This window comes from Aquarana catesbeiana, linkage group LG13 (genome assembly GCF_042186555.1).
Source record: "Aquarana catesbeiana isolate 2022-GZ linkage group LG13, ASM4218655v1, whole genome shotgun sequence".
Taxonomy (NCBI): Eukaryota; Metazoa; Chordata; class Amphibia; order Anura; family Ranidae; genus Aquarana; species Aquarana catesbeiana.
The window spans coordinates 18304845-18316618 of NC_133336.1; the positions used below are offsets into that span (position 1 = coordinate 18304845).

At 44.3% G+C, this 11774-nt stretch overlaps 1 protein-coding gene across 1 annotated transcript in view; it reads right to left on the minus strand.

Annotated features, from left to right (window-relative positions):
• LOC141117615 (legumain-like) overlaps positions 1-10631 on the minus strand; it is a 35041-nt gene extending 24410 nt beyond the window's left edge. Inside the window, exons 1-4 of the mRNA XM_073610550.1 lie at positions 10525-10631; positions 7689-7844; positions 4074-4171; positions 799-880 (exon numbers count right to left, since the gene is read on the minus strand). Coding sequence (XP_073466651.1) covers positions 799-880; positions 4074-4171; positions 7689-7823 — 315 coding nt within the window. The 5' untranslated portion in view covers positions 7824-7844; positions 10525-10631. The remainder of the gene's footprint in view (positions 1-798; positions 881-4073; positions 4172-7688; positions 7845-10524) is intronic.
• Positions 10632-11774: the final 1143 nt, after the last annotated feature.

An 11774-nucleotide genomic window follows, 5' to 3' on the forward strand; every position in this document is an offset into this window, starting at 1 on the left:
AATAATAATAATAATAATGCTAAATGAAAAACGCAAAAAGAAAAGCGCGAATCAACACTCACCAAACTTCTACTAACACGAAATTAGCAGAAGGAGCCCAAAGGGTGGCGCTAAAGAGCTGAAAAACCACGTAATACGTGTAGTACGTCACTACATTCGTAATTGTTGGCCAACATTTGTGTGGCCATGTGTATGCAAGACAAGTTGGAGCCAACAACCTTCGAACAAAATTCCACGGTTTTGTTGTCGGAAAGTCTGATCGCGTGTACGAGGCATTAGACTCATGTGGGGACCGGACACAAAGGGGTTGATTTACTAAAGGCAAATAAACTGTGCACTTTGCAGTCGCTCCAGTAAATGAGGAAAAGCTTCACTTTGCAAACAATACCCAATCACGTGCAAGAAAATAAAAAAAATAAAAAAAAAACACAGCATTTTGCTTGCACATGATTGGATGATGGAAGTCAGCAGAGCTTCTGCTCATTTACTAAGCTCTGGAGCAACTGCCCTTATAGGGGAGCAACTGCAAAGTGCCCAGTCCATTTGCCTTTATTTGCCTTTAGTAAATCAACCCCATAGACTCTTATACCTTCCTAATCATGGTGTGTTCACGCACGTGTTTGCAGATGTGCCGAAGAAAAATTAAATAAATTATACGAATGTCAGAGAAGCATTCTTGCCATTCCATCTCCATCTTTTGCTCTGCACATTCCTTTTTATTATGATGCCCCCCTAGTCTTGACCCCGAGTGGGAAGTGTGGCTGGGAACCACTGCAGCACCAAAATTGTGAGTCTCACCTCCTTTGTGTAATCCTTCAGTACTCCGGGGTACACGTTTGTCCCATTGGGCCGGTTTATGATGACTCCATCGGTCGGATTCCTGGACACAAAAATACATTGAATATTATTAGCATGCCGCTCACACTTCTTTATAACTTTAAAATGTATTTTGCTCAACCTAGGAGGACATCACTGCTCCTCCATAGATATAGGCAGGGCCACTGTTAGAAATCATGGGGCCCCCGTACAGCCTTCCTGATTGGCTTCCCCCAATCCCCGCCTTCACCCCACCCGCACACCGTCCCTCCCCCACCCCCAGGGTGCAGCAGAACAGCAGGACTGACTTTATCTGCCTACATCAAAAAAAAAAAAAAAAATTTAAATAAATTCCCTCCCATTCCCCCACATCCTGGGCCCCTCTGTTGACCTGGTGGGGCCCATGGAAATGGAATTTAAGCCCTGGTAAGCATGTAGGGGCGGTGGTGTGGTCTAGTAAAATCCATTTATTCATTTAAGCAGAAACAAATAATGAAGCTGCCCCCCGCCCCCCCCCCCGTTTTGTACTGGGCCCAGGCCCCATTAGCTACAGGACTGGTTGAAAGATTATCAGCGGCCCTGGATATAGGGAAGTGAGTGAATGTTGTCACATTACAGAAGCAAATGTTTTACTGGTTAATATAAAGTAAAAAGGAAAAGCCTGAAAAAAAAAAAAAAAAAAAAAAGGGGGGAAGAAAACTAATACAGCCATCACATTGGTAGGTTGTAATATATTCTATTTTTTTTAGGTTAGGTTAAGTTTTAAATGCTGTGACCTTTTTTAAATTCTGTAATAATCATTGGTTTTGTGCAACTGCCTAAAATAAAAAAATAAAATAAATAAATAAAAAAAAATTAATCCCCCCTCCCCCAAGAATCCTCAATCCTGTATCCTTCATTTTTCCCTCCCAGGGAATGCACACAAACCAATCACATGCGGCCTGTTCTAGGAACAATGAGATTCCCGACATGGAATTTGGTTCATATTCACCTCGGCTCTGGAAGGTCCCCCCCCCTCCTCCTTCATGACTAGGCTAGACATGCGCAATTTGTTTCGTTCCGAATTCGTTGTTTGACGAAATTTGACAAATTTGTTAATTCAGAAATATTCAAAATTAACGAAAAAACATTGAACTCATTTTTCCAAAAATGAAAAATTTGCATATTCAAAAGAACGAAAATAAGAACGAAAATCCGAATAATAACTAACTAATAATAACTATTACCAGCTATTAAATTATAGGTATTGGAATTTCATTTCAAATTTGGCGGTTAGTGAACGTAACGAATACAAAACAAATACGAATTTATCCAAAGTTACGAATTATCCGAAATAACAAATGCAACATCTAAATCAATGGAACCTAATGAATTAATAAATAATAATACTGTCTTTTCATTGTTGTTAATTTGTTACGTTCCATTCGTTTAGATGCGGCATTCGTTATTTCCGATAATTTGTAACTTCGGATAAATTTGTACTCGTTACATTAACTAACAGCCAAATTTGAAAGGAAATTCCAATACCTATAATTTAAGATTTATTATTAGTTTGTCCGAATTTCCAAATTTCCGATCATAACAAATGACCCGAAAAAAAAAAATAAAAAAAAACACCACACAACGAATACTGACAAATTTTTTTGGCAGTGCACATGTCTAGACCAGGCACTTTTTTGCTATTCAGCATTGCGCTACTTTAAATTGGTAATTGCATGGTCATGCAACGCTGTATCCAAATGAAATTTGTATAAATTTTTATTTTAAACAAATAGAGCTTTCTGCCTGTGGTATTTGATCACCTCTGGGGTTTTGTTTTTTTTAATATATAAACGAAAAAAAAAAAAAAAAAAGACAGAAATTTTTTGAAAAAGTAAACAAAAGAAAAAAGGATCTCACATAGAGAGAGACATAGAGTCTCGCTCATATTTTTTTTTTTTTTTTTTTACTTTCCGCCATAAAACATATCCAATAAAAAGAAAAATTAACAAAAAATAAAATTTCTTTATAAATGTCAAAATATATTCTGCTGCAAAAAAAAAAAAAAAACCCAAATAAGTGCATATTGAATATTTTTGCAGAACATTTGTTTTAACATGGGTCCCTATGGAACACGTTCACAACAATGCATTTTTGTGCCTCTGCATTTTTGGAAAGGTTCGGGGATTTTCTAAATGCAAAACGGTGCTTTTTTTTTTTTTTTGCTTTTTTGGTTCAATAGACTTCAATTGAGAAGCTGCAGAAAAGCATGTAGTGCATTTTTACCACAATTTTGCTTTGATTTGCAGATTTTAAATCTGCCCAACAACAAATCCCCCCCCCCAAAAAAGAAACACAAAACTAAAACCGTGGGAAAGAAAAAAACACTGCAGAAACACTCAAAAGCAAACTGCATAGGTGTGAATGGAGCCTCATGGCAGCGATCAGCGACTTAGGCTGGCCATAAATTATACAATTTTCCTTTAGATTTACTAAAACCATATAATAGGAGGTCAAACCTGAACACTTTCAATTTGTACACAATCAGGGAGACCCTTCCCCTACATAGCTGAAAGTAAATCTAAAGGAAACTGAACAAGAGAATTGTATAATGTACGGCCAAATTTATAGTGGGACTGTGAGAGTGCGGCGGACAATCTGACACTAACTGAAACTGGGGCAGGGGCGGATCCAGGGGGGGCAACGTGGCAATTCCCCCCCCCAAGAAATTAGATGCGGGTGACTGGGGGGGACTGATTAACTGCCACTGACATCACCAGTGATACCAATACAGTGATCAGTGCTCATACTAGACACTGTCACTGTACTAATGACACTGGCTGGGACGCAGTTAACATCTCGGGGTAATCAAGGGGTTACAGGGTTATTAAAAATTTGCTTTTCTTTATAAAAAAAGTCGACAAAGGTCATATTTTCCTGCTCTGTGTAATGGTTTTGCACAGAGCGGCCCCGGCCTTCTTCACAGGTCCTCCGCTGGCACTCCTGGCTCCTCCCCCATAAGCAGTGCCCCCAATAGCAAGCCACTTGCCATGGGGGCACTGGTGCATGCTCACTCCTGAGCCCTGCTCTGTGTGCCCATAATAACAGAGCCACGGCTCGGCCCCGCCCCTCGCCCGCTCCTCATTGGCTGTGATTGACAGCAGTGGGAGCCAATCCCAATACCGACCAACATTCTCTTCTATGGACTTATTAAAGTGGAACTCCAGATGAAGAAGAAAGTCAGACGGTTCTCTAGTTTTATAGTACAGAACACTTACCTTCTATTATACGCGATATCATCATACATCATGACCACGATCTGCTCGTCGGGGATGCCGTTCTTCCTGACTATTTGATACGCGTGGCAGACATCAGCCTGGAAATACAACGTCAGAGGTAAATGTTATATACAGTTATAGCAGAAAGAGTCCAACAATCATTCACCGACCATAGAAAGGACAACATGGGGGAGGGGCAAAGATCTCCCCCTTCCCCCAGAGCTTAAAGCGGAGCGGCACCGAAAAAAATTTTTTTAAAAGTCAGCAGCTACAAATACTGCAGCTGCTGACTTTTAAAACATGGACACTTACCTGTCCAGGGCGCCCGCGATGTCGGCACCCGAGGCCGAAGCGTCTCTCCGTCCTCGGGTGCTGCCGCCTCCATCTTCGGTAAGGGAATCAGGAAGTGAAGCCGTGCGGCTTCACTTCCCGGTTCCCTACTGCGCATGCGCGAGTCGCGCAGCGCAATACGAATGGTCCCTGCTGCCTCTGGGACCCGTGTGTTTCCCAGCAGGCAGCGGGGGGGGAACAGGATGTGGCGTAAATACCCGCAGATTCTGCGGCTATCTACGCCGGAAGTGGGTACAGATACCTGTAATATACAGGTATCTGTACCCCCCTCCCCCCTGAAAGGTGCCAACTGTGTCACCGGAGGGGGGGAGGAATCTAATGAGTGGAAGTTCCACTTTTGGGTGGAACTCCACTTTAACCACTCGCCTACCAGGGCAAATTATTGATTTATTTTGCACACGTTACAGTTTGCATCTTTTTTTATGTAAACCCGCTAAAAAGAATAAACTCTCTGAAAGTAGAGACCCTGGAGAATGAAATGGTGCGGAGCTGCATTTTTTATGTCGCACAAATATTTATGCAGACATTTATCAAATGCATATTTTCAGGATATAGAAAATACAATAAAGTGAATGTTAGTGTAAACAAAACACATTATACCCAAATTTTTTTGGTAAAACAGAAAAGATTGGGTTGTGTCAAGTAAATAAATACCAAACATGCAAAAAAAATAAAAGGGATTTGTATGTTATCAACATTATAAAGAAAAAGAGAACGGATGTCCCTGGAGTTCCTCCTGCTCTCAATGGCCAAGCTGCTTCCTGCATTCCCGGGCTCCCCGGAGGAACGGGAGAACCCAGGAACTTTGTCAAAAGTATTGGGACACCTGCCTTTACACGCACATGAACTTTAATGGCACCCCAGTCTTAGTCTGTAGGGTTCAATATTGAGTTGGCTCCGCCCTTTGCAGCTATAACAGCTTCAACTCTTCTGGGAAGGCCGTCCACAAGGTTCAGGAGTGTGTCTATGGGAATGTTTGCCCATTCTTCCAGAAGCACAATTGTGGGGATCTGGCAGTGATGTTGGATGAGAAGGCCTGGCTCGCAGTCTCCGCTCTAATACATTCCAAAGATGTTCTATGGGGTTGAGGTCAGGACTCTGTGCAGGCCAATCAAGTTCCTCCACCCCAAACCCACTCATCCATGTCTTTATGGACCTTGCTTTGTGCACTGGTGAGCAGTCATGTTAGAACAGGAAGGGGCCCTCCCCAAACTATTAGGGGTGCAACGGCACGTCACCGATCCATGATCCGAACGGTTCAGCTTGTTCGGGTCGGCACACATGCGCTCCGCGGAGCGTGCCACTGCCTCAGCCTTAGGAAAGGCTGCGGCTTTGGCCTAGCTCCGGAGCAGCGGCCATCTTTGCTTTGGGGAGCGACTGTGCATGAGGTGAGCCACCTAACCTGGGATTCCTGGTCACGGTGCAGCTTGCCCCAGATCTATGGCATCGGAGGGCTACGGGGGGGGTCGTCCCTTCCCACTGCCTGTAAAAGCTATTAGGATGGCTTTTACTATAGAGGGAATAACAGGCTGAAAATAAATTCAGCCTGTAGCTGCAGGCATCATCCAGATATCACCACTTCAACCTAAGGTCACATGATGTCCTATGGGCAGGAAGTGGTTAAGCAGCCAACTAGGCAAGTGTGAGATGAAATCTGTGCCTACATTTCAGTGCTCAGCTCTGCCCTGTCCTGCCTACTGCACCCATACTGAAGCTCGTGCGAAGTCTCGGCGTCAGGAATGAAATCTGTATTTGCGTATTGAAGCATTTCACACTTTTGCCCTCCCGGGCCAGTTGAGTAGTCAATTATGTGTAGGGGCCTACTCCCCTGGGGAGTAGGGGCGGTTGAATAAATTTAGATTTTTACATTTTTATTGGGTATGTATTATAGCAGAAAGTAAAAAATATTGTTTTTTTTTTTCAAAATATTTTTTTTGTTGATAGCGCAAAAAATTACTGCAGAGGTGATCAAATACCACCAAAAGAAAGCTCTATTTGCGGGGGGGGGACATCAATTTTATTTGGGTACAGCATCGCACGACCGCACAATAGTCAGTTAAAGTAACGCAGTGCCGTATCACAAAGAATGGTCTGGTCATTAATGGGGTAAAACCTTCCGGGGCTGACATGGTTAACCCTTAATTTACTCTAATCAGCCTTAATTAACTACTTATTCTTATTCTCCCTTTAATTATTACATTCCTGCTGATTTTTCGTTTGTTTACTTCCACTTTATAAACTATTAATAATTAAACCTTTTTTTTTTGTTTGCTTTGCTCTTTAATATTTTTACACCTTTAACATATATTTACATGTTTCACATTGAAAAAAAATTGCAACATTTAAAAATAAATAAATGTATTTCATTTGTAAATAACTTTTCAATACTTTGTATCATTGCTGACAGCTGAAGTGTAAACAAAACAGTTGCCGGTGTCTTGCCGAGAATGTTCCCTCGGCGGATAAGTTCCCCCCCTGTACTGCGCAGGCGCAGCGCCTGCGCAGTACATACTACGCTCAGCCGCCGGAGATAGCCGAAGCTCAAATGCTTCAATCAGCTGTACACGGCGCCTGCGCTCTGGGTCCAGGTTCCTTCCCCACCATCCAAGTGGACCTAGAGGGGGAATCTAAAAGTGCCGAGTGCAGCGAGGCCATGCCCGAAGCGTGGCGAGCGAAGTGAGCCCACGAGGGGCCCTCTTACAGGCGCCGTGTACAGCTGATTTTCAGCTGTTCTGCTTTGGCTATTTCCGCCAATACCTACTGCGCAGGTGCAGTAGAGGGGGGAACTTATACGCCGAGCGGAACTTCCTCGGCAGAACACCGGCCGGTATCAGTAATTGGTATCGGCGTATGCAAAAAATAAAAATAAAAGTGTTTCGGTGCATCCCTACTAATTACTTATCCAACAGAGCAGAACTTACCTGGACATGTGATATTAGCTACTTGATATAAAATCTTATTACTGAACTTTGTGAATTAGGCAAAAATATACCCTTCCAGTAGACATGACACTTCATACATATCTTTGCATCGGGGGGCTGTCTGTAGTAAAGTGCCGATACGTGACGCCTAATACATATCTATGCATCGGGGGGATTAGTTGTAATTAATATGCCAATAGATTTTCTTCCTTTCTATGCAAAAGAAAGGCGGTCTGTAGTGTAAGTTTTGACATGTGCCAGTTCATATATATCTGCAAAATCTGAAAATTAGTGTTGTTATCTTGAGTCCCTGATGAGAGAAGGTGATATCGGGAGCTCTCACCTGATGTCTATAGTTTTCCCAACCATTGGAGCCGGCCACCAGGACCACCCAGTGCTTCCCACCATCTTCTGGGTCCTCAATTGGGATGGAGGTGGCCAGGACGGCGAGGCCGAGGAATAGCATTACTGAAAACATCTTCAAATAAGTATCCGATCCCTGAAGAGACAACATGAAGAGTGATTATACACAGGGAGCATGAGGGATATCTCCTCAGGTTGTATGTTCTGGTCCACAGACCTCAATCTACAATACCCCACTGGAGTCCAAGCATGTACACCAAGACACCCACTAGATATTACCACCAAGTAACATATTACTATAGATCAACCAATATCCTGACATCCTGCTGTGCGGGGTTGTGTGATAGACCTGCGGCTGCCGGTAAACATACACTACACCACAGAGCTGATAGAACTTTAGCTTGTTCTATTAATTGAGCTGATCTACGAATGAAGCTGAAGGACGGTGCTGCTCCCCGGCATGCGTCTGCAGCTACGGACAAAGGCTGCCAATCAGTCCTCATTACATATTCGTCTTCTTGCTAGAAGCGTGATTGGACAGCTTGGAGTGATGTGTTGGGGCGCTAGCTGTCCAACCACTCTGCTCAGCATCTGCTATATGCACCTGGTCCCCCTGGGTAATATATTAAAAATTTCCTCTTTAGGAAAAAAATATTTCTTCTTTAAAGCAAACCTGTGTACTTTAGTACTATTATTTAGTGATATATTTATATAAGCCCAATCACTCTGTCATCTGCCAATATATCAATCTCCCCCCCGCCCATCAGCTCTCTCCATCTGCTGATCCCCCCCCCCCACTTCCCATTGTTAGCTCTCTCCATCTGCCGATCTTCTCTTCATATGCCCCATACACGCGATCAGAAAATCATACAAAAAATGCAGATTTGGAAGCGATCGTACGATAAGCTGATCGTTAGTACAGAGCTTTCAAAAGCCAATCAGGACAGTTCATCCGATATTTAATCAGACATGCACGAAAACAAAAAATGTCATACAATTTTCGTTTAATCAGTACAGCTGTCATTTGAAAATGCAATACAAATGTATTACAACACATGACATCACTTCCGAATTGTTATTCTTTCATACAAGAATTTTCGTGACTTTAGTAAACTCATCAGATTCGATCTGAGATTAGAATGCAAAAAAAAAAGGGGACAATCATTTGTCCGTTAATCTCATCGTGTGTACCGGGCATTAGTCAGATCACTCCATTGCCTGATCCCCCCACAGATCTCTTTATTCCCCAGTAGCCCCCTCTCCCACACTGCCCCCAGCAAGGTACTTCTATAATAATAATAATAATCTTTATTTTATATAACGCCTTTAGAGGTAGCTATACAAAGGAGATCTATATCCCCCACACTGCAGTCCTGGCTGACCTCCTGATCTCCCTGCCCCCCCCCCCCCCATCATCAGGTCTCCCCATCTGCCCCTTTACCCCCCAAATCTGCCAATCTCCCCCCACTGTCAGATCCGTCAGTCAATCTGTCCCCCCATATCGTCAGGTCTCTCCATCTGATGACCTCCCCCATATCGTCAGGTCTCTACGTCTGATGACCTCCCCCATATCGTCAAGTCTCTACATCTGATGACCTCCCCCATATCATCAGGTCTCTACGTCTGATGACCTCCCCCATATCGTCAGGTCTCTACGTCTGATGACCTCCCCCATATCGTCAAGTCTCTACATCTGATGACCTCCCCCATATTGTCAGGTCTCTACGTCTGATGACCTCCCCCATATCGTCAGGTCTCTACGTCTGATGACCTCCCCCATATCGTCAGGTCTCTACGTCTGATGACCTCCCCCATATCGTCAGGTCTCTACATTTGATGACCTCCCCCATATCGTCAGGTCTCTACGTCTGATGACCTCCCCCATATCATCAGGTCTCTACATCTGATGACCTCCCCCATATCATCAGGTCTCTACGTCTGATGACCTCCCCCATATCGTCAGGTCTCTACGTCTGATGACCTCCCCCATATCGTCAGGTCTCTACATCTGATGACCTCCCCCATATCGTCAAAGTCTCTACATCTGATGACCTCCCCCATATCTTCAGGTCTCTACATCTGATGATCTCCCCCATATCGTCAGGTCTCTACGTCTGATGACCTCCCCCATATCGTCAAGTCTCTACATCTGATGACCTCCCCCATATCTTCAGATCTCTACATCTGATGACCTCCCCCATATCTTCAGGTCTCTCCGTCTGATGACCTCCCCCATATCGTCAGATCTCTCCTTTGCATGAGCTGTGACCTGGAAGGAGAAGAAGATTCCCGGCCACAAAAATTATTTTCTGTAACAACATGAGGAGAAATCGAAGGCTTGTTTGGTTGAATTTCGAAAAGAATGGTGGTATCATCAGATCATAAAATATCTGATTTCCAAAAGAAAACCCATTCGGAATTCGACTCATGTATGGCCGGCATTAGTCAGATCCCTCCATTGTCTGATCTCTCCCTCTACTGAACCCCTCCCCCAACACACACAGATCTCTTTATTCCCGAGTGCTCCCCCCTCCCCCACACTGTCTCCAGCAGGGTACATGTATAATATTATTATTATAATAATACAGGATTTATATGGCGCCAACAGTTTACACAACGCTTTACAACATGAGGGCAGACATTACACTTACAATACAAACCAATACAGGAGGGCTCGGCTCGTTAGTTTACAATCTAGAAATAATCGAATCTAATAATAAACTTTCTTTTATAGAACAGCTTTAGAGGTATCTTCTCAAAGTGCTATACAAAGGAGATCTATACCCCCCACACTGGCCGACCTCCTGATCACTTACCTGCTCTCCTCTGCAATCTGAGTGTTATCACAACGATGAGTCCGCAGATTGTGACTCTGTATCCTTCCTCCCAGCTATAAACACAAAAACAGGGGCGGGGTCACCACTGGTCAACAGCTTCACCCACCAATCACCAGCGCCGGAGCCTGCACATGACTGGTCACATTGGCCGGTGATTGCAACATCCAAGAACTTCAACGCCCCGGCGCAGACTATATGGTGTCCTTTGTATCCATTATGGTAATTTATGAATGTGTGCCTATAGGAGGAAATCTGCCCGGCAACAACCACCTGACAGTGGATCTAACCTACCCCACTCCATCCAGAACTCAAATAAACTTTGGGCTGGAATTAAACTTTAACCCCTCATCTTTTTTTAATCCTTTATTTTATTTTTCGCACACATTTTATTTATTTCAGGAACTTATATAGCACAATCAATTTATGCAGCACTTTCCATATATTATATATTCATCAGTCCCTGCCCTCAGGCCGGGTTCACACCGGTACGACAAACACTCTGACATCGGGAGATAATGTCGCATGACGTGTGAAAATTAATGTTTCCCTATGGGAGCCGTCTTAACTGGTCCAACACAAGTCGGTCCGACTTTGAAAATGCTCCCTGTACTACTTTGATCCGACTTTGTTCCTACTTCAGCCCATTGACTATCATTGAAGTCGGATCAAAGTCGGATCGCCGTCTTGCATGATCCGACTTTGGCATGCGACTTGTGCTCTGATGATCTTGAGGGGGAACTCCACACCAAATTTTAAATTAAAAAACCAGCATGGGTTCCCCCTCCAAGAGCATACCAGGCCCTTGGGTCTGGTATGGATTTTAAGGGGAACCCCCTATGCCAAAAAAAAAACGGCATGGGGGTCCCCCCAAAATCCATACCAGACCCTTATCCAAGCACACAGCCCGGCCGGTCAGGAAAAGGGGTGGGGACGAGCGAGGCCCCCCTCCTGAACTGTACCAGGCTGCATACCCTCAACATGGGGGGGTGGGTGCTTTGGGGCAGGGGGGTGCCCTGCGGCCCCCCCACCCCAAAGCACCTTGTCCCCATGTTAATGAGGACAAGGGCCTCTTCCCGACATCCCTGGCCGTTGGTTTTTGAGGTCTGCGTGCGGGGGGCTCATCGGAATCCAGGAGCCCCCTTTAATAAAGGGGGCCCCAGATCCCGGCCCCCACCCTATGTGAATGAGTATGGGGTACATCGTACCCCTACCCATTCATCTGGAGGGAA